The sequence below is a fragment of the Gasterosteus aculeatus genome, chromosome 6, assembly GCF_964276395.1.
Source record: "Gasterosteus aculeatus chromosome 6, fGasAcu3.hap1.1, whole genome shotgun sequence".
NCBI classification, from domain to species: domain Eukaryota; kingdom Metazoa; phylum Chordata; class Actinopteri; order Perciformes; family Gasterosteidae; genus Gasterosteus; species Gasterosteus aculeatus.
In genome coordinates, this window is record NC_135693.1 from 14,286,805 (window position 1) to 14,313,688 (window position 26,884).

At 41.8% G+C, this 26,884-nt stretch overlaps 1 protein-coding gene across 1 annotated transcript; it reads left to right on the top strand.

Moving 5' to 3' along the window:
- The first annotated feature begins 11,999 nt into the window (after positions 1 to 11,999).
- LOC120820225 (uncharacterized) lies at positions 12,000 to 25,301 on the top strand. The gene is made up of 8 exons (XM_040177748.2): positions 12,000 to 12,367; positions 16,577 to 16,662; positions 17,408 to 18,515; positions 19,908 to 20,068; positions 21,078 to 21,261; positions 22,617 to 22,680; positions 23,220 to 23,319; positions 24,737 to 25,301. Exons 2-8 carry the CDS (start codon positions 16,603 to 16,605, stop codon positions 24,764 to 24,766), a joined length of 1,707 nt encoding a protein of 568 aa, XP_040033682.2. The 5' UTR covers positions 12,000 to 12,367; positions 16,577 to 16,602; the 3' UTR covers positions 24,767 to 25,301.
- Positions 25,302 to 26,884: the final 1,583 nt, after the last annotated feature.

Here is a 26,884-nt window from a genome sequence, read left to right on the forward strand (position 1 = left end):
TCAACGCTAAACAGAGAGTGTGTCCTCCCTGTGTTTTGCATTTTGTCTGACTATGGTGTGTGTCCCTCTGACCGAGGCAGGTTTAAGGGACTGTTCTACATTTTATAAATGAAATCCATCAATAAGTTACAACTTCAGAGCAAAGTTGTGAGGCTGAGATCTGTAACGATTTTTAGATTTGTAGAATGTAACTTAGTGCATTTACTACTGTACTTAAGAACAAGTTTGAGGTACTTGTCACCTACTCTACTACCTACTTATACACACTCACACCACGTTTGAAGAGAAAACAAAACTTGTGTAGATGAACATTGGGGTTGTCACTGCTCTTAGAGTCCTTCAGGAATACGTCAACAATCCTTGGATTTTATTTTTATTTTTTTATTCAAGATCGATGAGGTGTTACTTGTGAAGCTTTTGCCAAGGCTTGAAAAGGCGCTTTGATTAACATACGTACAAAAAAGACCTCTTGAAACCCATTTCCCCATGTAGGCAAACAGTCTTCTTAGCATCCGGCAGCGGGAGGCGCTGCGTTTATTTCTCTTGTATTTGATCGGCTCGGGGGGGCCAAGACCCGTATCCGAGCAGCTTTGTCAAACGGCTGACCTCCCTCCACTTTTCATTCCAGCCCACAGTTTCTGCCTCCTGCCGTCAGCGTACTTTACCGCCACGGCCAGGAGTCCCTCGAAACCAGTTAACCCTCCAAAGATGCAAGAGAAACAGGAGAGAGCAGCAGGCGGATAAAAGTCGCGGTCATCAACTTCATTTGGAGACCTTTTACTCAGCCGTTGGACAAAGGCTGGACGGAGGGACAGTAAATTCACTCTGTCGGGGGGGGGGGGGGGGGGGGGGGGGGCGGAAGAGGGGGGGGGATTCAAAGGGGATTTCTTTAAGAAAAGGCAGCATATGTGCAGTGTGGTATTTCAATGTTGGAAAGAGTTAGCACTAGTGTCGAGGATGATCTAGATTTACACTCCGTTCCAGAGACAAATCCATCCTCTTTCTATTACTCTTTTTCTTTTTTCCCTCTAAATGTTGAACCATCTGCTACACCTCAACTTGTTATCTTCGCTCTCAGGCGAAGGAACGATGTCTGATCGGCACATCTAGCGATAAAAACAGAAACATGGAGCATTTTTAGTTGCGTTACAGTACGCGAATGTGTTTAAGAAGTTTTGGAAAGCACAATTGAAGGTCCAAATCATATTCACCGTTTACATGCATAATTTATGGGCATCTAGCCTAAACCATCTTGTCATGCTATTTATTAGGTGTTTGAATATTTTGGCTTTTTCAAAATGTATTTAGTACAGGTAGTAAATCCAGGGTCTGCTCCAGTGAGCTGTGTGCTGAGAAAAATGATGTGTCAAATTATGGTATGTAAACGTTATTGAGATTTTGTATTTGAAAAATCTGATCAAGAATCAACCCTCTCCTCAATAAATGAATCCAAGTGTTTATTGTCTCTATCAAATATTGTCAAATGTACGATTAATGGGTTTTGCTTTGTCAACTCATGTGGTGCTTATTTGTAATCCGTTCAATATGATTCCTCATTGACGCTCGTCCGGGCTGCAGGCAATGAAACCGAGGTTCAGGGTCTAAATGCTTTCTCTGAAATGTTTTAACCTAAACTCCAACCACGTGTCAAACATACGCCTCTTCTCATCTGACAGCCATGTCCAACTTTTTCATATGTTGCTCAGTTTTTATATGGTTTTTAATAGTCATTTCACACCAACTTGGCTTTAACCATGTTAAAATGTGTGAATATGTGAAAGTGGCTGCAAGACAGTGTGTATTCCCTTTTCTCATTGCTCTGAGGCTCATTAACAAGACGCTGGCGATGCTTTTCACACGTAGGTTTTCTTTTTTGTTATTTATCAAACTCCAAAGCTGCTGTAATAATTCTCTAAGTTTACAAGATCTTTGTCTTTTGAGAAAGCCTATTAGAACAATCAAAACAAAAGAGATTTAGAGCTCATCCTTTCCAGCAGAGAGAGGAAAATTTAATTGGGGCAATGCGGGTTCAGGATTTAATTCACACGTTGACGTTAAGATGTAAAAAAAAAAAAAAAGAAAAGAAAAAAGGCTCCCTTGACTTTCTTTGATTTGTTGTGGAAAATGTTGCAGGTGAGATGGAAGTCTGGGTCAGACTGTTGGGCCTTCTGCCACCAAGCAGATGACCATTTAAGGATTAAGGCAGAAATGAATGTATATAAATCCGTAAGAAAATGAAACACAACAAAGAGAAAATATTTCTTAGATATAGTGTGAGTACTACTACCGGATAACGTACAGAAATCTACTTAGATCTGTATTCTAACTTAATGTAGAACCAGAACCGCTCTCAGGGAGTCACCACTCCGTCCTGAGCCCCGCTCACATGAACTCCGGAGTCTGAAAAAACAATAAATAATATATTCACCTTTCTAATAAGCCACTCTGGCTTTCAGTGTCTTAAAATAACTTGACAGACTGTTACTATTTCAACTTGTAACTCACTTGCTGCAGTGCCAGTACAGGCGGTCCCATTGTAAGTTCCCACTAGGCCAATTAGCTGCGAGGTCATCAGCTATGTGGCAGCGTGGCCCAATCTGTCATAACTTTACGCGTTTCCGGTCAGGAGATTAAGCATGTGTACGGCGGTGGGTATGAAGTCAGCAGTAACGAGAAAGATGTGACGTGTTGCAGTGCAGTGTGTGTACAGATTTTTGGGGGGAGTTTTTGACTGAGAATAAATGCAACAACTCCTCAAAATCTAAAAGGAAACCCGAGCTAAGTTCCCATGTCTTTCTTACAATGCAGTTAATTATAATTTAAGTTTATAATTGAAGAGGATTATCCCCGATGTCAGCATGTCGGCTCTGGCACTGTTTAACTGAAAGCAGGGTTAAATATTTTATAATTAACATCCTTACAGCATCCCTTCTTTTAGTCACATTTTGATTAGATGAAAAATTTGATTGCTTTGCAATCGTTACGGACGTTAAAGCAATTAACCACGGTTCAATGTTTGAATCGATAAGACAGCCGTTTGCATGTAGCCACTTCCTGCCCCTGGTCATGGCCTCCTCTGTAAGTACGGAGTTGACGCCGTCGTGGACAGAAAACGCTTTCCCTTTTTGTCCCTTTTGAACTGTGTCCATCTTTCAACTGGGCTCGGGGCAGTCGGGCGTGTGGAGTAACCGCTCGGTGATTGTTGGAAAAACTGGCCATGGTCAACCTGTTAGGAAAAGGTGGCCCAGCTTCAATATTTAGAGGTGAAGATTGCACAATTGCACAGATCGAAAATGAATACAGAGATTTGCCGCAGTAAATAATTGATTGGTTCCAGACAAACTGAGAGCTCCCCGGATAAGCTCCAGAGAGGACGAGGTCCCAGTTCTTTTGGTTTTTGTATTACTCATTTGGATCTTTAATACAGTAAGTTCAAAAGTGTATCTATATATACTGCACAGTTTGGAAGGGATAATAAGTGTCGTAATGCAGGGGCTGGGGGCAAGTGCGGGTGAAAAGGTTAAGTGTATTTGTTTATGTACTCCTCTTGATAATGCTATTAGCAGTGTCTGTGCATGTATTTTACAAGGATGCTTATGTTGCATAAAGCCATTGGATGTTGACCGTTGTCACAATGGAACGTTTCTCTTAGTACCACCTCACTGATGTATAAGTGGGACGTTTTCGACTGGGTCAGTGAGGATGCAAGGTTACTTTTCAGGCCCTCTTTCGTTCTTGTCTGACTACTAAGGTTCTGTGTTGTGCGATTTGTCATCTCATCCACCGAATGAATGGGTGAATAAAACTGGGTGACTCAAGTAAAATCATAAACAATTGACGACGTTGATCTGCCATAACATAATTTGTTATTGTAAAAAGTTGCGCTCAGCTCGGCAGCTTAAAGACGAGTGGCGGGCGAGCGCTTCTCACTTGTTTCTGTCAATAAATGTCGAAACTTGCCACTGGGGGGGGAGGAACCCCACAAGGAGGATTGCCGCCTTGCTGCATGTTAATACACATTTCACCCTAAAATGAGTATTCATAGCCATTCACATTAACATATATTCAAGAAAGTCTAGCCAGCAGGAAAACATGAAAACATATGTATTAGTGATGTGATTGTAATTAAACTTTTATATTGTGATAAAGAATGAACCCAGCCACCATATTGTGTGGTAAACTGCTAGCGGCCCGGGGGTCTGAAATCTCTGCACAACACTAAAATGGTCCAAATAGTGTGATCATGATTTCAAGAAAACAATAAATACAGTTCATTTATCTTGTTTTGAGTACAAATCCTGAATTGTTTACATCAAAAATGTATTTGGACTGTTGGAGCTGCCATTGATTAAACTCCCTGATGTGCTAACAGTATTGATTCATGTATCTAGAATTCACAGGGTTGCATTTATTGTAATCCACTATGTGAAAAATAAAGTTCTCTCTCCGCAGTAGTCTGCCGGCTGTGATGAATGAAACATTACATTTTGGGTAGACTTTTGGCTGAGCTGTGGCCACATGTATAGAGAAGCACAACAGAAGTTTCCACAAAAATATATTTAGAGGAGAAGCATCTCCAAAGGACCTGAAAGAAAGATTGCCCACACAAAACCACCTTCAAGATCACCTTTAGTAAAATGATTCAGAGCATTAGTGAGCGCATCATTACAGCAGCAACTATTTTCTGTCTAAATGTATAGTGATACGAAGAGCAGAGAATGAAGTTGCTGTCCCTCTGTTTGCTCCCAGCTTTTCCGTTGTTTCACCACCACCGATTTTAGGGCCCGTTCCTGCATCACACACCTCAACTAATACGCAGGCCGCTGCCGTTCAGGCCGCTGCCGTTCAGGCCGCTGCCGATCTGGCCACTGCGTAAGTGCAACATCTACCAGTTCTCCTACACGCAAACACTGTTCGCTCTGTCAGCTCGTTAGCGCAGTTAGCACACTTAGCTGTGACGGTCTGAGCTATTGAGAGCTTAAAGCACCGTTAAGAACAATATTCACATGCGCATGGTTTGGGTGTAATTTGCTTAACTTTGGAGGTCTAAATCATCAGTCATCTGATCAGTGGTGTTCTGCATAGCAGAAGAAAACATCTGCTGACAGCTGCAATGCGTCTATAAATTTAGTGACACCATCACAAATGACATTCTCCGAGCTTATAAAGAGGTTTTACTTTACTGCTAAACACATGTCAAATATTCTCTAAAGAAGTCCATCTAATATTCTAAAAACTAGGCTTTTCAGTCAAATTAAATAACCTTAAATAATAAATGCAACTCCATTGTAATCGGGTGAGTGTTGATTATCATACGCCGTTACTCCTCACTCATCATTCAATTATGATTCACCTGTCAACGATGTGAATGCACACCTACGTGTAATGCATTTCAATGTGTCACATCCTCATGTTCTATACTAAGGAACATAATCACATGTTTTCAACCAAACTACCACAGTATGTGTTATAAAATGAACCATTTCAAAACTATTATCTGTGTGACCCACCTCAGTACATACACATTACAACGATTGCAATGAAATACACAAGAGTGCCGTAGCAGATTATCCTCACTCATACGTCTTTTACGTGTACTTGCTTTAAGTCCTTATCTCCCGACAAGGTTAATTACACTATTGTTGACTGGAAACCTCAAAAATAATCTTTAAAAAGATGAAACACACCCCCCTTGAATTTGAGCGGGCATGCTCGTCTTACCAACACAGACGCCGATATTGGTAATGAGATCAAAAAGTTATTAGACGGCTGAGCACCGCCTCTCAACTCCGTACACACAGATTGTGTTTAAGCTTCGCCTTAAGTGAACAGCAGAGATCAGAGGAGTGAGAGGATGGAAACAAGTGTGACAGACAGTAAACAACAGGCAACTGTGGAGGCTCACACCGAGCTTAAATTAAACTGAATCCCCGATTAAGCTCTGTCACTGAGTCGTTCACGTATGCATCACAATGCATCTAAGAGTCAAGGAATCTCTTTTATCATTTGTGAATAGATGATAAAAACATGCATGTTGATCATGGAGTGCAAAGCACTTGCAGTCATTTATTCTTACGTTGTGCTGACATCAGGTTGTAAATAATCATTTGGCTCACACAGGAGAAGAAGCGCTTTGTTTTCTTAAGATTCCTTGGCTCCTGTTCCTGTTTAAAGTCTTAAACAAATGAGATGTATGCAAGGATAATGCCCGTCATTTATACTGTGACAGCTTTTGTGCACGTGCATGTATTTGTCTGGTTATGTTGGAATATTCCCTCAAAAACAAATGTGCGCAAAATGTGGAAGAAATGTCAAGAAGTGTTTGCTTACATCCAGAAAAATCCCCTCAAACAAGGCATGAGTCCATTTTAACATGGTAATCAATTATTTATATGTTATGGGTTGTTGTAGTCTCACCCAACACCAAATAAACACTTAATTACTGTAAATGCAAAAGCATTTGGCACAGCACTATACTGCAAGTGTACATTGAGATTGTGTGAGTCAACAGTTCTGCTACAGGGGTGCTTTATCATTTACTTTAACATATTGACTTTTGCCATTACCTCACTTGAGCGATGCTAAATGGAAGCAAATGGTGCAGGGAAATGTATAAGAATGATGCCCCCCCCCCCCCCCCCCGCCCCCATCGGCCCATGAATAACTCCGAGACCGTCACAGTCAGTTAACATACCTGAATTACTCCTCCATATACTGTGGAACATATGGGCGATATGTAAATGATAATGTGCTCCCATCCTCTGCCTTTGTGGACACAAATGTGTTAATGCGTGTTTCAGCTCCAATCCGAATGGATTTCAGAATGTTTAGACCGCGGCCCGTGTTCCAGCCCTGCTTCCTCCCCAATTATATCTGCACGCCACGTTGGCTGCGCTGCTCTCCCAAGACCGCGGGCTGCAGATGGCCGTTGCGTGTAACGCTGCCAGGACAGGGGTAACTGTTCCCTGCGCAAAACAATTGACACGATTTACCACACGACACCTTTCATTGCAATGAGTTGCATTCGGTCGAATCGCCGTGACCTACGAAGGCTGGAGGATTGAATCAGGAGCTGTATTATAAATAAAACCTGTTTAGGTTTTTGTATGAAGGGGCAAAGCTCTGGCTACAGTTTGACCACATACTGTAGAACATCTGCCTCACACGGACAGTGTATCTTTCTGTTGAGCTCTCTCACTCAATTAACGTTATAAAGCTGGAAGTGTGATGTAATTGCCAAACATATGGGCAGATGGTCCCTTTATAGCGTGTTTATTATGTCACAGCGCACATTGAGCTGTCTTTCAATTTGTGAACCCTCCAGAGGCTTGAGTGATCATGATTAGAGGATTCACATCATAGCAATGCATTTTCAACGCTTAAAAGGAGTAAAAGGGAGAATTGGGGAGTTGCTACTTGCTATTCTGGATATCACAATGTCATCTGGCCCTCCACGTTAATCCAGGGCTCAATAGTCTGTGATGTGTGAATAGAGATATAATTCTGTTTTAACACCAGGCAGAACTTGGTTATGACATTGAACTTGGAAGGAAAATGACGGAAACATTGTCACTTGACGGATGCTATTTCATGGCAGTGATCTATCTACATTATTCAATAACAAGCTTTTGCATTCAATATAAGCTGTAGTATTCATTTTGGATTTACTTTCTTGCAAAGAAGTAATTGTAGCAGAGAACTTCATTTCACACATAGCTAGTGCCAGCATCATGAATAATTGCAGTTGTTAAATCATCACTGAATTATTGCTGTACTGAGTACTCTAACCTGTGTGGTCACCATAACAACATACGGTATTAAATAAATGATTCACTGACTAGAAGGTTTATTTGGAGGATCTTCAGTCAAATCAGTTTCCATTAGATTACTTCCTCTCAACGGGATCACCGGCTTATAAAGGCTGTGAATAGGAGATCTCTGGCCTCCTTTATAGAATCAGAGAATTTACATCTGCCACTGAGTTATATGTTTGCCGTCCCATCTTGCTAGTGTGCAGAGCGTCTCTAGAATGTTCAAACAGATTGCACATGGAGTAGGTTTTTGGGTGAAAAAACTTGTATATTTTTAAATTGCATATTCTTTAGATAATTTCTTAATGGTGCTAGACAAAATGCTTTTGTCCATTGGGTACTCTTTTATTGTACCTTCTGCACAATTTATATTATTTCTTCAACAAATTTGGAGGCTGTGCAATTTAGTTTGAGTGAATGTTTTCAAGAAGATAACAACAGGCAAATCATGTAACATGATATGACAACACCAAGTTGTCCTTTATGAAAAATGCATAACAATGCAAAGCATTGTAAAATAATGCATAGTTATCCAGCACATCATTGTTAGAAGTCCTCTTTAGCAAAGCAATGATGAGGAAAACAGAAAGCCGGGGTCGAGGTGTTTGTGTGTCTGTGTGTGTAGTTATACTGTCCCTCTATCACAGGAGTGTGACATGCGGCCTCCGTCTAATTCAAACACATTCACGATGCCGTGTGATTTGAGCTGGCAGCCACTCTCAGTGTCATGCTTCTTATCTGCGTTGACAACCGCTGCACAAACTCACAGCAGGGATGAGGACGTGTTCCGTGTGTAATGTGCTGTGTTAAAGCCGTTACTGTAGCACCAGGTAATGAGCAAATGGAACGGAAATACTGTATACAATTACAATGGTCCATTGTGAAGTGTGAGCGTAGAGTTCTGCAGCAGTGAGTCCCAGAAACAGGAAACTAGTTATCCTCTGTCGCACTAACGGATCCATTAATCCGGATCCGTTAGTTAGTTATATATCATTAAAGTTAAATCAAAGTAAAATTAAAGTTAAATCATGAGAGATTTTAACATTTACAGCGTCGTTCTGTACGACTCACTCGCTTATGTGACCCGCGGTGGTGTTTGTTTCTAGCTAGCTAGCTAGCTCGCTAACATTAGCTTGTTACTCCTGCCAATCAGGAATCAGGAATCAGGAAACATTTATTGCCAAAATATGTCAAACATAGGCCTACAAGGAATTTGTCTTGGCGGTTAGTGCGTGACAGTAGACACAAAACAGACAATAGACAACAAGTAATAAAATAAAATGAAATGCTAATGCAATGGGTTAGTACAATAAGGCTATGGGTTAGTATAAAATAAGAGAATAGAGAATTGCATTCACGATGCAAACATCACCACTGCCATGATAACTTCCAGATTCCAGATTGGGCTACAACAAATGTTTTCTCCCTCCAGCACTCGATTATCTGTGACTACAGCGTTGTATACAAATAATAAATATTATTCAGAAACACAAAATAGTCAATGCTATGTCCAATACATGGCTGATACTTTGGAATGATTAAAAATGTGTGTTTTTCTCGATGTTTGTGTCTTGTGAAAGCTCATGAGCTCAGCTACAGTATGCCAGTCATCCATTGAGAAAGGATCTTTTTGCTGCCGATCATCAAATTGCCTTTGAATTCCCTTTATTTATGGAAGAAATCGCTTATTGGCCTGATTACCAAAGAAGGGTCTCAGCCCGAAATGCTTTCACTGAAAACTGCTTACAATCTCAGAACATACTGAGGTATGAATGAGGTATGAATCCAGTGTAAATTTGTATGAACTGTATGACAGTCATGTTCTACTCTGTCAAACACTTGCCAGAGTTGTGTTGAGGTATTCTCCCCTCACCTGTTCGGAATTTTAGACCAGGACAGTGTATGGGTGAAGCAAAACCGAAGATCTCTGGAAGGGTGTAATTTAAAACCAAGTGCAAATGTCAGAGTCAAAATCCAATGCATAGTTACCATACAAATGCTCTGCAGAGACTTTTCAGGCAACGCTACCGTCTCTTTGATTCTATAGTGTTCGTATCCTGCGTGTTGCAGCATAAAGAGACATCATTTCAGCAGAGGCTGCCGACATCTTCTCGATTCCGGCCCTCCAAATGACGCACAGTCCTGACATTCCCCGCTGCCTCTGTTTCTATGCCAGCATAATTGTAAAATCAGGCAAAGTATTGTAAAATCAAGTGCATCAAAATCCAGCTGCTTCCTCTTCAAATTTCATCAGAAAAGTGTTATTGAGCAGACTGGAGACATTTTACTTTCTCCTCATTACTGTCTGTGTTCACTAACAATAAGATTTAAGGACGGAATCAGGGCACTGATCTATTGCTATAATAAGGTGTGATACTTCCCCATATTATTCAACTAATATGGGTCTCCCGTTTAATGAACTAACAAACTTGACTTTGAAACTCCTCAGTCGTCATATTTCAATAGCGTGGAATTTTTGCCGCTGCGGGACTAATAAAGGATTGTCTTATCTTAAATTAATTTATAGCTAAACCGTTTCCCCAGTAACCTTGTGCTGACAGAGATAATTTCTGTTCAGGGGCATGTGATGTAGGAATTGGAGTAACGGACCCTTGTTCACCCTTCAGGCCTTCGCCAAACAAATATTTTGAGACCCACTGTGGGAGAACTTTTTAGTTTAAAACAAACACTGGCACTTTATTTTCATGTAAGCTGACCTTAACTTGGAAATGCAAATTCAAACTGGACTTAACTGTGATAATTATGTATCTTTAATTTGAATATACTAGTGCACAGAAATGTGATGTTTGAGGGCGTCAGTTTAAAAGTAATTTACTGCATATACTCCCTAAACGACGATTTGTATTTGAAAGGATTTACAGCAATTTCTGTACTTTACTAATGTACATATTGATTGCAGATAATATTTATGCATCATTCTGCTTAAAGATGTATTTGAATCAATGGAATTATTTAGGTCCATCCAGAAGAGAAAGACTTAAAGACAAGAAGAATAGGCCGCATTGCAGTGATTAGAAGCTGACCCAGTGTGATTTGACGGAGCTATTTCTTTTGTGCCCTATGATCCAGATCTGCATTATTGAGCCTCCTCCGAGCAGTGGCCTTGAACCAAACGAGTTATGAATGATGAATTAAACTATGCCATTCTGAACACAACGGCCCTTGAAGGGAGCTTTAATACAATATGGTGTCTCTGATGTAGGCAAAGGGATCCTTTAGGGTTAACAGGCAAAATAAATTGCTTAGGTTTTCTGCAGCCTACACAGTATAGATTTGGAGCAGACAATTGATTGCACAAATCCCATTGAAACTTGAAACGGTGGCAATGTGGAAAGTGACATTAGTGGAAGACTCAGTGTGGACACACTGTACAACATGAGAATTTTAATAACATTAGAACAGAAAAGACTCGTATACACACATATATCTTGTCCCCATGAAACAAAATACCCAATTCTCTCAGGTACTTTTCTCAGAGCTCTCAAACTGAAGCAGCCTACTTGAGTAAGAATTTACATTTTTGTGTTAATTCAAAGAGATCTTGTAGCGTCAATCGGGCATCGAGAAGTCTCAAAAAGGAATGAAGAAAGCTATCGAAATGTTTGGGTGGAAGGAGGTTCAAGGATGACTTAAAAAGACTTTGCTCAACTCGTTTCCCTAAAGCTCGAACAAAAACACCCCCATGGGTATATAATAGCTATAAATATATACATATAAATCATTGATCTTAAGCTGGTTCATATAGAGACAGGAGTGAAATAAATGGCAAGGCTTTGACTGTTTTTGGTTGAGTAACTTGGTAATTCATCATTGAGACAGTGTAAACTTTCTCTACTTCACTATGGTTTTTAATGTTCATGTGGGGCCCGAGGAGAAAAAATAACTTTTGATATGCAGCCCTTCCAGCTCTTTACCATATCGAGACATGTATTCATAGGTATGCTTTTGTCCACATGCACATCTACCTATTTGTATTGAAAAAAACTGTGGAAAAACTGCAAAAGCTTCACCGCTCTTTTCCTCTGCTGCAGCAGTAAAGTAACTGCGGGAGCTATTGAGCTCCTCTGACTCCATTAATAACTTGTGCAGTGGGGACTTGTTACGCAGGGCCTGAAACCTGAGAGTCGGTCACCTGTTCTGCTACCTGAGCTCTGGGGACGGATAGAGGAGAGAAGAAGGGTATACGGCCCAACCAACAACTCAGCGGTGTGTGTCTGTAGGTGTGTGTGTGTGCAGATTGAATTAACTGTGAAATTTCAATAGCTTCTGAAGCGTGTCCACCAGAGGACAAAGGCTCGCCTTCCCCTTCATTTGTAGAGCATATTTGGCTCTTAACGCTCAGGCGGCTAACATAAGCCCACGGGGTCATTTGCACAGACCTATTGACTTAACTGATGTTCTGCGCTTTGCTGCTCGATCCCCCGCCAGCGGAGAGGACTTTCCCCCCGGGGCTCGAGGCGAGACCACAGTGCTCTCTGCCGCCCGATGGTCGGCTCCGTGCACGAGAGCTTCCACGGCTGACTGCGCTGCATCAGGTGAGAAGTCTCCACAACGTGTCCAGCAAAGGTTGGGAGGTAGTTTTCAGCACGCTTCTATTTTGTCACTGTAATCAGTCTGTTTTGAACAATAATTGCGTCACATTTGTGCCCCTTAATGCAAAAAAATATATTTAATGAATAACTGTACAATTCTTTATGCTCTTAAGCAAACAGAAAATACCTAATTTGTTAGATGTTAAGTTTTACAGCTATTACCAATATAATGTAATACAAACAAGGAGGCTGTAGTAGGTAATTCACACTGTTGCCAATGAATGCAACAGTCAGAATAAGTAATGTGTTGTTTTTTTTTTTATATTGACAGATTCTAATTTGTTAGCGTTTTGGCGCAGCTCACTCCGGCAGCCCAAGGAGCTGCATGTCTGTGCGAAAGGATAAGGCTGCCTTGTGGGATTCTAGGTTTCCAGTAAACATCAGACAGCAAAGACAGAGGTCCGAATGTGCAGACTTATTTATCCGTGTTACTCTAAAAGCACGTGCCATGGGTGGGAAGTGTTGGTTCCTGAGTTTCTTTTAGCTCTATCTTGCTCTTCCACACACGGCAAGGTGGAGATCCGCAGCTGCAAATGTGGACCTTATTTATAAAATGCAGGACAGACGTAGGCTCTCTGTGAATGCATGTTTTCTATTTTATTATTTCGTTCTCCTACCTCCCCACTATTTCAGTGCCGCTGGCATGTCGTCCTACTGCGGAATAAAGCAGATTATCGCCCATGTGACCACATTCCTGTGACCCAGTCAACACGCTCACTCAGTCTGATAAATGCAGAAAACCAGTGTGCAATTGCTGCAGATAATAACAAGAAGCATGTATTGCATCCTGATAAGCCACGGTAGACATATCAAAAACACATTTGTGTTCAGAAAGTAATTTGCATCAGTAATATTCCTCAACCAAGTGACAATGTTAAGTCATTAGGTGTCTTTTGTAAGTTAGGTTTAAAGAAATTTAAAGAAAGAAGACCAAATGGGAATGTCAGGAAGCAACGGGAGACCCTTTATAGGCAGAAAGTGAATTGTTATGGCAACAATTGTAATACACAAACTGCATCGCCACCCTCAATGCGGAAAGTTGTCGCATTTCTATGGATATTCAACCTCAATTTGTACAAAAATTGCATGTTTTCTATGAGGTATTTTCTACAGTAAGTTGCATGTGTAAGCAGCCATGGCGATGTCGTCAATGAAGACCACTTAAACAGGGGTCAGGATGTACATGTTACAGGTCACATGTAGAACAATCAATCATTGTATCTGCAGACTAAAGAGGCTCATGGCTCCACTACATCCACTGAGAGCATGTTGTTACTTTAATTAGGTGGTGAATGTGTGTGTTCTGAAATGCATGCTGAGCTCCCCGGCCCTGTTGAGGAGTAGTCACACACACTTTATTAGGGGAGACAAGGCATCTCATTTAATCTACAGTCTCGGAGTCAGTGAGCCAGGGAGGGGAATTGCTCTACACCCACTATCCTGGGGAGGGTACGACCTCGAGCACTAAATTAAGAGTGGCCTGATCGGGTCGCCCCTGTCAACAGGAGAGGAGAATGAGTAATCGCCTCTCACTCTTTGAGGGACGTGTGCTTCCTGTCTGTTCCTGACGCTGGTTTCCATGAATGCAACACTCACTCTCTCTCTCTCTGTCTCTCTTACAAACGCTATGTTTCAACTCTATTGTCTCCCATATTTTCTTCCGCCTCTCCACAGACCCACTGGTTGGTGCATACGACTTAATTAGGATAACTTAATCCTAACGTCGGATAGGGCCGACTTGATTATATATTTTCTCAACAAGACCAGAGCCAGCAGTGCATTTGTCTCTTAATATAACGCTCAAGTCCGTCACTGTGTCTCAGCCTGACGCTTGTTTGTTCCCACCATTGACACACAGTACACATTTCTTACCGTCAAAAGCTAAAGAATTTCCTCAAACAGCGGCGCACTAAAGATTTTAGTGACTAAAACGGTGCCTCGGTGGTTGCAAGCGTTGTGGATTAAAACAAAAAACAGGTTTTGGAAAAGGGTCACGTCAATTCAGTCTCGAGTCTCAAACACCACTCTGCTGGTGGAGAGTCTTGTGTTTGCATGCACATCAGGGACTAACGGTCTCGAGCAGAAGAGTCCTCACACCTCGCTGAGGATAAAATAACCTCAGTAGAGTCAGACGCACCTGCAGCTTCATCTCTGCTGCAGCTGCTAATTTGATCTCTTTTCTTCTGTTCCATTCCCACATTGTTTCTTCCACTTTATCTTTCTCAAGTGACTAGTTTTAATTTTCTTCCTCAATGATGCGACTTTAAATTTAGCAAACTTGTGAGAAATGATAGGCTACTTAGGTAAAGGGGAAATTATAGATTTAAGAAATAAATATAAGTACAAGTTCACCAAAACATCTTTCCGGAGAGCAGGGAGAATAAATGTAATTTGCGACTTCCACTGCTGGCAGTAAGAAAGGTGCACGTGGGATTCATTTAATAAACTACGCTGCACACTTTCATCTTAATGAAGACACATGTTACGGATGTGAGTTTTCAATTGTTGTGCTTTAATAATTTTTGGACAGTGGAAGGAGTTGTATCGCGACAAATATATTCTAAGCAGCAGAATATCTGGAATTCATACTGTATGTAAATTAATATATTAAAAAATCATTCACACCTCTATGCTCGTTCCCGTTTAGAGAAAACCATAAGCCATGGGTTACGTTTACAGCTCCAGCCCGTATTGAATACCAATGGCTTCAGGATGAGCACTGCAACTCATCCGTCAGATGCACCATCTTTTCTCGTGGAGGCCTGATAGTTTGATCGATTCTCATGGAAGCATCGATCAAACCTCCAGCTGTTTGTACTCATTTCCATTAAAATGAATGCCTGAAATTGACTTTTAAATGATGCAGAGATATTTGGTTAGCCATTAGCAGGGGTGATATGCCCTTGAACACACAATTTGTTCACAAAACAGAAAGTAAGATATATTCATGATCTGGCTCTATAAAGTAAAGTGTGTCAACGGTGCTGTACAAGATACAAACCCGTACATATGCAGTTGTTTTCTTTTGTACACAACAATATATATTCTGTTTGCTGTTAAAAATACATGTCTTTAGCTGGACAACTCTCGCTACTCCCTACTTCCATTCCTTCTGCGTTCATAGGTTTTTTTAATTCACTATTTTAATCATTACGTCCTTTTTTTCTCATACAAACAAGCTCCTAACCAACCCTGCTTTTGTACCGTGCAACATTAGGAAAATGTATTTCCTCCTCTTTCTCTCTCTGGCTGGGTAAAAATAAATCAAAGGAATAATGGGGTGAAACTGTGAATGTATAAACTTCTATTTCAGTGTTGTTCCAGACTGCATTCCCATCCCATGTGACTTACCTCAAAGTGGAGCACACGCCGGGTAAAAATAATTACTTTCCTTGCATTATGTGAGCCGACCAATTCACGCAAACATCTTAACAGGCCAACAACATGCCTTCAGTTTGCAAGGTCTCACTTTGACATTGTCTAACACTGAATGAAGTTTATCTAAAGAGTAAATGATAATCTCAGTTGTATTAGCTGTGATGGCTACATCAATCCTCGTACCGGCTAAATTGAGAGCAGTGCGGTTCGTGTGTATCATGATTTAAAAAAGTGAATTCCACTGAATGGTGAATCAAATGAGTTGATAAGCCCCTTCCTATGCTGTCTGAAACAATAGGCCTAAACATTTAAGCTATTGTCGGGTGTTAAGGAATGAATAAAAAATGTGCCAGGCAAGCACGGCAGATAACCATGTGAGAGTCGTCGTCTACTGAGCTGAGCAGCAGGAAGCCAGAGAGAGAAAGAGAAAGATAATCTATCGTTTCAGTGGAGACGGGAGGGAAGGAACATGGAAGCAAGCAATAAATGATGGAAAGATAAAGCGTGGGGAAAAATGCAATATTTAAGTATGAGGAGAAGGACCTTTTTTTTTGTGACAAGCTGTCATAATCAGACTTACCTGCTCATCACAGAAGTGCAGCTGTGTGACATGAGAGCAGGACTTTTATGATGAGTAGGTAAGGTAAGTCTGATAATTGTGTTTCAAGTTATCTTTGAAGTGGACTTTCCTTTTATGTGGTGAGTGCAGCCCGGTTAAAATCAGAAGCTGCAGTCATCTAATGCACTTTTCATTTTTCTGTGGTGAACTGCCAGATGAGGAAATAGATGACAGCTGGCCGATGTGCGTGGGTTTTCACAGTTGGACATTCCCAAACCCGCCCACAGCAAACATCAATGAGGTAAACAGCTCTGGATGTACTTATCTGTTTACCCCGGATTTTATCACCTGTGAAGTTAAAAAGTTAAAAAGTATCTGTAAATACAGCTTGGATGCACACTGTTTGCACTTTTGTTATTTATGGCTTGAAGATGAAATGGGTTTTTTTTTTCAGATGACAATGCTGGAGGAACAAAATGCATTTTGGCCGATGCAATTTCTCTGTCATCGATGTCAACCGAAAACATAGATTCTGTAAAACTTATTTCTGAATATGTAGCAAAATACGGGTTCTGCCATAATGATGCTTTGATTTCAGTTATTCTGTTATGCAATAACTCTCAAATAAGTAACAAATGAAGCCAAATTATATTAGAGGGAAACCCTCCTGATATTTGCGTCTTGGGAATATGAGCAATCCTGTTCACACCAGCTGAAGGAATAGGGGTGCGTTCAAATTTATTGAATTGTCTTTAACTGAGTTGAAAAATGAAAGTACTGGAAAGAGATTTTCTTTTTCAGAAGACAGATCTGCTGCCCATTGAGTTTCACATCGTCATGGTTCCAGCAACAGCTTAAGAAACAAGTTGAGCAAAAGAGCAGATAATGAGTCCGTGCAGCCGCATCAACAAGGCTAATAGTTTTGTATTCTCTCCTTTTAGGTTTCATTTGCGTGCCAGAATATTCCAGTTTGCAGGGGAGTAATTTGTGCTGCTTGAGCAGAAATGTGATATGAAGCTTTTTTCTCCCCTCTTGTCTTTTCGTAGGCCTCAAGTAAGGATGTGACTGCTTCACTGCACAGGAATGTCCTGTCTTGGGGCGTGTGGCGGGGCAAAGAGGAGAATGAGAGTGTGTCTCTCAGAGCAATAATACACTCTGCCTCCTCTCAGGCTGCAGACAGCGGATCTCGGAGTACAAAAAACGCTGCGAGTGTCCCCGATATGGTGGGAAGACGTCCAAAGTCGACATTTACTTCCATCACCATCACAGTGCAGAGAACTTCACCATCCCTTTGCAACCCACAGGACCTTGTGTATCCATCCACTGCAACCCGGCCTGTGAAGAAATCAACTCCCCCAAAACCACAAGAGACACCGGGAGGAAAAGCCTCATCTTTACCCACGAGCACAGCGAGAGTCTCGAACTCTCAACCGGACGCGTGCCGGCGAGATCCTGCCATCGCGATGCCGAATGAGTTCGGGCGGGCCTACTCGCCAGCTCGTGAATTCGCAGGGAGACATGGACAAGGAACGAAGACGGGACATCTTGTGCAAAGCAGACTCGGGCGCACAGAGATTGTCAAGAAGCAGGACGGGCGAGGTGGCTCGTCAATTAACCCCTCCTCACAGCCTCTCTACCGCTCTTGTATCCATCTCGAGGTGCCGCTGAGATCCATTACTTCTGTTTTGTTTTTGGACAAGTCACTTTACATTCCCCTTGTGGAACTAGAGGGCAGAAGGGCGGCTCAAACCACTTTGTACAGGTGCACCTTGTCCATTCGCTTTGATGTCTCGTCCTGCCGCAGAACCTCTAACAAACGAGCACAAATAAATGCGGGTTACGGAGGACCCAGAGGGGCCTTGTCGGGACAAGGCGAAAGCGACGTCCGAGAGACGGGTTCGGGTTGCCGCAGAGACCCTCCATCAACGCACAGGGCCCGCAAGGTCCAGTGGACGGCACCCAAGTGTGATGTTAAAGGCAAGCCTGGTGATTCAGACGCACGGGGCCACTGCAGCACGTCGGGATTATTGTCATTCATAGGGCCAATCCGCTCAAACACAAACGGCTGCAGGCAGAAGGAGAATGCAGATGAGGCAGCCTTCGCTCTCCGTAGCAATTCCAGCCAAAGGCAACGCACTTCCAATTGTGGCCCAGGTATGAGTTTTATCCCCTTGCTTCAGAAGGGAAAATCTAAACCACCGATGCAATTGATCTGTGTTTCTTTCTCTGGCCCATACTGTATGCTCTTAAGCTATTTTGGACAGGATCACATTTCCTAGGCACAGCGGCAAGCTGAATGTGCCGCCTATAGGTGGTCTTAGTGACTGGAAAGTCGTTATTATTTTCACTCTGCCTCTGAGGACTGTTTTTGTATTTCTACCTCATGCATTATAAATAAACCACACCCACCAGCACACTTCTCTTACTGCTGAGGATAAATTCCAACTGGTTCTCACACACACGCACACTGAGTCCAACTGCAGGTTTAAATAAACACTTTCATTTGTCCTTCTTTTACTTACAAAACTACCATCTCACTGTTTCTGTACACATTCACAGTTATTTAATATAGACTGCATTTCCATTATTCTAAACAGTCCTTCTTCCAGTCCTCCTGGTAAATAGGAAAAGATCAATCCAGCAGCAAAGCAATCTGGCTACCAGCCAACCAAATTGTTACACATAATCTGTTTAATATGCACAGAATGTAAAAATGACAAATTATTATTTGCGGTTATAGCAAATGTGACTTGTGCTTGGAAATCCCACAGCGACAACTAGCTCAAGGAAGTCACTGCACCTGGCGAAGAAACAAATATGAATGAACAGGTGCTGTTCCCGCATATTTACATCCAGAACCAAGAGCTGGGGATCTCTGCAGGATACACAGTACATACAGTACAGCGGTGCTTGTCGTAGCCAAAATGATTAAAATGATTAAAGAAAGGTTTCACTGCCTGCAGCATTTTCCCCTGGCCTTCCTCCCCCGTTACCAGGGCTGTTTCAAGAAAAACAACTGCAACATAATACTCTTTTGTTTTTTAAAGCTCTCCCTCAAACCATTAGTTTTATTTTGGAGAAATACAAAACCTGGAGACCCAGTATGTATTCAACAAAAGCTAAGTCATGTTTTGCATTATTCATACGACACACTCATCTTCCCCCTGGGTTTTTTTCTTTCTAAGTTGTGGGGGCGGCGGGGGGGTTGTTCATTCAGCAGCTTCCTCCAGACCACAAAAGCTAAGGTGGAACGCAATAAGGAGTTGAAATTGGGCTCAGAAGGAAAGAATAAAGTCTGGATTAAATCAATTAAATTAAGATACTGTATGTAACTTGAATAAAACTATCTAGAGATCCTAAACACACATCTATTTCAAATTAAGAAAAACTGGATTTGAATATAGATCTATTCCAGTTCATATTATATATAATTAATATTCAATACAATCGGGTCTGCCAATATATATTATTATTATATTATATATTTTTCACCCTTTTTTTCACTAAAAGTAAATTGCCACTTTACTCCTCTCTTTGTCTGTGAAGTGAACTTCAGGACTTGGACCAAACCAGCAGGGAGTGACAAGACAGAGGAACGACAAGAACGCGAACGTTCATCACAATCTCAAAAGGTCTCCGATAAGGAGCATCTTTCCCGGCTGAATACCGATTCCCTGGAAGGAACACTCAAGAATCTCAGCCTCAAAGTAGGAGCTGCCTTTCAATGAATGACTTATATATATATATATATATATATATATATATATATATATATATATATATATATATATATATATATATATATATATATCACAGAATAGAAACAAGCCAAAGGTTTCTCTGCAGTAAGCCTAACATTGTGATCAAAGGTTCATTATTCATCAAGGAAATCGCCTTTTGATGAAAAACATTCCCGTTACAAAATAGAGCTCAGCATTCGTTCAGGCTGATAACAAAGTCAAGACGTCCAAGCAAACACCAGCTGATCTCAGACCAGTCAGTCGATGGTTGAGTTTTATGTGAATACATTGTTTTAATTTCAAACTTTTAACCCGAGGTCATTTACGGACTAGAAGAAACACGACAACGTAGCTGTAAACTATTACACGCAGCGCAACAGCACATGATTTGTGATCAAATGTGTTAGGTGCCATAATGAACTTGTAACACCTTGGGAATGATGTAATAGTGACTAATTCAATTAAGGTTTCCGACACAGAGACTCTTAATGTGTTTATTTTGGACTCTTAGTAGGATTTTTGCTTGAGTTGGTGTTTCTGACAAAGCCTTTGCCAAGTACGGGAGTTATGGAAGAAACCTTTTAATGGTTACACAATTTTCAGTTTTCTTCCCCTCCTCTTTTATATTTCATTTTCAATTAAAAAGCATCTTTCACTCACAATGTAACAAGTTTTATCTCAGCGTAGTGAGAGGTAGGGATCCAGCAAACGATTCATATTTCCCCGGTGAGAAAAGCTCTCTTACCTTTATCCCCGCTAAGGCTGAATATAATATTACCACGTTGCCCATAGCTGTTAGCTTACAAGCCTGTGAAGAGGATTCTCCGAGGTTAAGAAATAGATTAGGCTACGCTCAGAAGAGAATCTAACCCAATGGAGATTATTTTTCATTTCCACAGGATTAGTGCTGTCGAGTTGCACCGTATTCCTCCAACAAGCGGCTTACTGTATGCATGCATGCATCTTTCCGTCCCAGGAGGCCTTAGAACTCCGTAGGCCGGACTTCATCAGCCGCTCTCAGGGTCGGGTGAGGAGGTTGGAGCGGAGGGCCAGGAGAAGGCGATACCTGCAGGACTCCGATCCCGACCTTACAGTGCAGGGCCTCGGGGAGGGCCGAGGCAAACAAAACAGGAACTGCACAACACCGGATCCACTCAGTGGTGAGTCGGAAGGTTTCGCTTTGTGCCGCCGGAGACCACCCACGGCGACAGCAGGGAACCTGCAAGCTATTATCAGTCTGCCACTTGAGATAGTATCCCAAGAGTCGGAGGAGAGCAGGCCCTCATCTCTTACTTTGATCTTTCACCATGTTTCCTGTCCGGCGATAGATCACCTCGGCAGGGAGTAACGCGTATATATCAAATAGCGGACTGGGTGAGGACTACTTCAGAGGGTGTGTATCAATAACCACATACACTTGGAAATAAGTAAACAAGCAACGTGGGCATGTCATGTTGTAACTTCAACAACCCCAGATGAACCGAGGGGGAAAAGCTGTGATGATCGTTGATGTATTTAGAGTAATTATCCAACTTTGCTCTCTGCTGGCCATTAGTTAGTATTGCAGATCAGTTAAAGCATCTTTACTTATAAAACTGGGACAAACACAAGTTGAGACTATTTTAAATGGTTTGAACTTTTTTCATGCCACGCAAAAGTGGTTTGTGACCATGGTCGAAAAAACATAGGAAAAATAAAACTGTGCTCATGAATTAAAAACATACAAACAGGGAATTCAAACAAAGCATAGAGACACGTGTGGTCATAAAAGCTTTCCACAGTAACACCATAAGCGATAATATTGTTAATTTGGGTAATCTTGGTACTTTTCCTGAAGGTATAGTTAATGAAGTGCATTACAGTCTCTGATTACCGGTATATTTCTGCTTGAAATTACTTGAAGTTGATGTATTTTAAATGAGACAAGGCTGTGCTTAGTTGACGTGACCACAACATGTATTTTTCACCAGTTTTCACTCAACTGTCTGCTTTAAGAAAATACTGGATTTCAAAAGCTACGGCATCGATTCTCTGCATGGTTTGTTTACAGCTATTTTTCTTTCCAGCAAATCCAACTAGCCCCGAACCCCCGACCGCTCCCCTCTTTACTGAAACACTAATGGTGCATGAAGACGTTATACGTCGGATAAACTAAGGGCTCCAACTTAGTTTTGGAAGGTCGTGGAGAAGTTACGGAATTAAGAGCTTTGAACAGCTCGCACTGGTCTCTGACTGAAGTCTGCGGCCTAATTACGCAAAAAGAACCTTTGTGCCGACCAGCACTTCACTTTAGTTCAATCTGTGGGAGACAGAGAAGTCCGCCCAAACACGACTAGATATGACCATGTATGGTATTTTATAGGTCTCCATGCATGTGTGTGCAGTGCTCAAATGTGTCTGAAAACGAGAGATCTCCCACAGCCCACAGTGCTCATTAACACATGCACGGTTCATTTAAATACTGATTACAATGTGTTTGTGTGTGTGTGTGTGTGTGTGTGTTTGTGTGTCCTAGATAACCTTTTCAAGCCCAGAGAGAGGACTATATCAGGCAAGGAGATGCAGCTGAGGTCCAGACGGTGAGTTCTCCAGACAGACGATGTCACTCCTTCGCTCCTCGCTCTCTTTTGTGCTTTTTATTCAGCACAATCCATCAAGCTTGTTTGTCACATCCCCCACACGTACCTGCCACGCACGCGGGTTCGCTGCACAACTGGTGCACATTCACACACCCACACGGATACAACAGTCTGATGTCCAAATGTTTTGACAGGGGAGACACACGTTAGCCTGCGTGCACCTTATCTCTTTCTTCTTCGTGTTATCTGGAAAAGGCACACTTGATCAGCGGAAGGCCGCCCATTGTAATTTCTTTTCTAAAGCCACTTTATCTGACTTGGCGGATCTGGTAACACATTGGCTGCAGTTGTTGGAATGAAAAAGGAGTCTGTGTGAGATCTGCTTGTCAGTGGTTACAGGTTTTTGCAGGCGATGGTCTCAGTAGATAAAACCTTGTCTCTAGTATGACAATCTGTTGGTGTAGCTTAGCCGCCCCCAGACTTCTGTTGCCACATTCTTCTGCCCTGGCATGAATTTGCCTTTGTTTTTGTTTCTGTAGGATTTACAACCAGCTGCCAGAGGTAACAAAGAAAAAAGAGGAGGAGAAAAAGAGGGTCGTATCACAAACGAACCGATTGCGAGCAGACGTCTATAAAAAGGTAAAGTCCACCTCTCAAAACATTGATCGAATGCTTTCATTCTATAATTGTAATTCAGTAGAATAGATAAAACAGCCTACAAAATGTATCTTAAAATTGAATTACTTTGGACTGTTCTATGTATACATGTTAAGCACTGCATGGGGGTCTCATTTTAAACTGGATTAAAATATGTGTTTTAATAGTTTTTCTTTTGAGGTTCAGAAGTGAGTCACTGTCGTCAACTTAGCATAACCATTTTATAATCTTTGGAGGGAATAATAAATGTTCAAAGCAGGTGTCTGTACAGAATATTTTATGCCAACATTTAACTTACCAAGTGTGTTAAGTAGGTTTTGATGGATATTTTTAGTCTAGCAAACACCAACTCCAGAGATAATGTATTTCTAGAAATAACACACCTAAGTACAACAAAACATACTCACATAATCTTGATGTAGTATGAATTGTGTTTTAAGTCTCTGTATGAGTGTATCTGAATGAATAAAACACGGTTTGACGCTCATCCAGCAGAGGTCCCTGTTTGACTACTAAAGCCAGATCCTCTGCTGTTTGCCAGACTGAAATCAGTTTAACATTTAGGTAATTTCCTTCTCCTCATATTTTAGGGGTAGTCTGTAACTTTGGTCTTCTGCAAATAGTGTTTTCAGATCAGACACCGAAAAGAAACCAAAAACCAACCCTTAATGCTTCACAACAAACACTATTTCATACCCTAAAGTGTGGTGTGGTAGATTTGTGTGCGTGTAGAAAGAGAAAGAGGTTTTACCCAAGAAGCTATACAGGATGATCTCAACATGAATGGCTTCTCTCTCGCTGTGAACTTGTAAGCCCCCGGCCACCAGCAACTTTCCTTCACAAGCAGTAAACCTCTAATAGTAAATCAGCATTGTGTGGTTCACTGACATTGCCAGCAATCAAAAGCATTGTATGAAGTTCCTTACGATGCCAGTGTGACCTCGCCACCTCCCCAAAACCAGGCTGTTAGGCCTGGCTCAACCACTGAGAACGTTGGAGGAAAAGGAGTCATTTCCTCCACAATGAACACAGAATTGTGTGAGCTTCAGAGGCCAGAAAGTCTGCATCACACACACACACAGGTTGAGACCAGAGAAGAGTCACAGTGCGCAGGGATATTGAGATGGGGGCTTTTACATGGCGTCAGAAATGGGATGGCAGCCGTTGGGCGGCACCCTGAGAGAAGGGTGATTGCACAGCCTTGTGTTTGGTCAAGTAGCAAGGTAGGATTATTCTCCCTTCCTGTGCTTGGCCACCTCAGCGGTGAGGCTGGTGGAAATGAAAGCCAATTTAGCAGCATGAGTCGCTCCTGTGTGATGCAGATCTGCTCCACGGAGGTCGAGGGAAGGGAGATATGAGATGATGTATTCCTGATCAGGTGCTGTTTCTGTTTTTGCAGAGACTTCTGGACCAGATCCTGCAAAGATAAATGGGACTCTGGCTATTGTGTCTGAACACTTTTCTCCACATATGCTATAACTGTGCACAAAGTCTGTATATATTTGATTTAGTCTCAATTTCTTTTACTATGAGCATGATTCCATGTTCATTAATTGTATTGGTGTTTAATGCATCCTGCCAGCAGGGTGACAGGTGCATGTTTAAAACTAGTTTTATCACCAGTTTTCTACTTGATAATGATACGTAATGTTGTACACGTCTGTATACTTTTGTCTATGCTACAATGGCTAAATATGAAGGAATGTGCATTTTGTTGACAGAAATATTGTTAAAGTATTATATAGAAGAACCTTTCATAAGATGTATATGCTTATAAGTTTTGGGCAAAAATTCACAAAGCCCAACTATGTCACAAGGTTTTGTAAGCTTTCTCCCCCACTTAATCATGTCATGTGTTAATTTCCTTTTAACGATTTCATTTCTGATCTGCAGTATCATTTTCCCCGTTTCCTTAAGTCCCTCAATATGAAATAAAAACATTCCAAGGACATTTTGTATAGGAATAGTGTCCCTTTTCCATGAAATGTTGTCCAAGTGCACCTTGACCTTGTCACCGGTACAGTACACAGAGAAAGCTGAACCACGTGTCGTCATTGGCTTCAAGTCTGCCTGGAGGCCTCTGGTTCCTCCCGTCCGCAACACTGGAATTCCGACTAATCAAACTCAGCAGACACGCCTGTGAAAGGGGGCCTTTGTCAGAGAGCTCCAAACCAGAGATGAAATTGTAATAAGGGAGGAGACTTTTGAGCACAAGCCTGGCGCTGCAGTCCTGCTTCGCCTGTAAGGGCGGCTGACATATCTGCGGCATTTAGACACAAAGGGGAAACGACGCCGTGTAAATGCTGACGGTTTCGATTGACTTCTGGTGAGTGGGTTGCTCTGGACTTAAACACTGGCAGGGCTTTTACATCCCAAACATAATGCTTGATCAAATGTCGAATTTGAGTCCAGTAATGTAGTTCCATCCCCCCACCCCCCAGAAATAAAATGATAGACCCGCTGCCAGGGAGCCGCAAGGGTCCTGCATCTGGGTGGATTGATTTCTGCCCAGAGCAAGGAACAAATGTAGTAAACCTCAGAGCTATCTCCTCATTTAAATGATGGCTGTGTTACCAGCGAGGCAATTTAAAAGAGTTATCCACATGGGAGGAATGCATTCCTGCCATCTGGGATGGTTCCAGATGATGAGCACAGACTGACAGGCAGTTGTATACGAGGAGAAGGACTCCTGTCAGTTAGCGTCGCTCTCTGAGGCACCGTGTCTCTCTCTGTGTCACATTGGTATCGCCGCTTAATATGCTGGGAGGCCCTTCGCTCCGCTTCGACCGACTCAGGTGCCCCGAGGGTGAGAGTGATATGTCTGGATTAGAAAAGGGGACACTGTACATCGAAGCTGTGGCACTCGTTGCATGCGTTGAGCCATTAGTCATTTCATTGTCAAGCCTTATTTTCTAGATGTCTATCTTCATGGCCATATATCTCATTAGCAGTACTGTGTTCCAGGGCTGTGATGTTTTAATCAATACAAATCTACGGTATCTTTCGCATGTCATCAGACACTGTGGGATATTCTTTTCAATCAAAGCAACCTCAGGTAAAGCAGGACATTTGGTTCTGTTCTCTGCAGTTTGAAGTATCAGTGGAGATGTGGCGTGAACTGACGCATGCACAGAGATGTCTGACTTTTTCTGCCCCGCAGCGGACACACGCTAAAAAAAGATTAGATTAAACTAGATTCAGGTAGTGTGCACAAAACACAGATGGGGACAGAGTGATGACTGTTTTGTCACAGTGTGTTTGTGCCTGGCTGGATACACAGATAGAGAAAAAGACGAGGCAATCTCATCACAGGGGTATTTAAGAAATAAGAAAAGAATCTTTGGGAATTTTATATATTTTTTGGGAATATTCACAAATTGAATCATGAAGTGTTTTTAGTTAATCTCGACATCACGAACGTTGTTCATGACAAAAGCACAATGTGCAGATAAGAATAGCTGAAACGTTCACAGCTTTATTTAAAATCTCTTACAAATACATTTTTTGTGAAATATTTTTTTTAAACGCTATCTTATAATCCCATCTA

Excerpts from the sequence above, each read along its gene's own strand:
- LOC120820225 (XM_040177748.2), top strand. The coding sequence starts at position 16,603 with ATGTGCGTGGGTTTTCACAGTTGGACATTCCCAAACCCGCCCACAGCA. Across the intron at positions 20,069-21,077 it reads TCAAGAATCTCAGCCTCAAA|GAGGCCTTAGAACTCCGTAG; the intron begins GTAGGAGCTGCC and ends TTTCCGTCCCAG. Across the intron at positions 21,262-22,616 it reads AACACCGGATCCACTCAGTG|ATAACCTTTTCAAGCCCAGA; the intron begins GTGAGTCGGAAG and ends TGTGTGTCCTAG.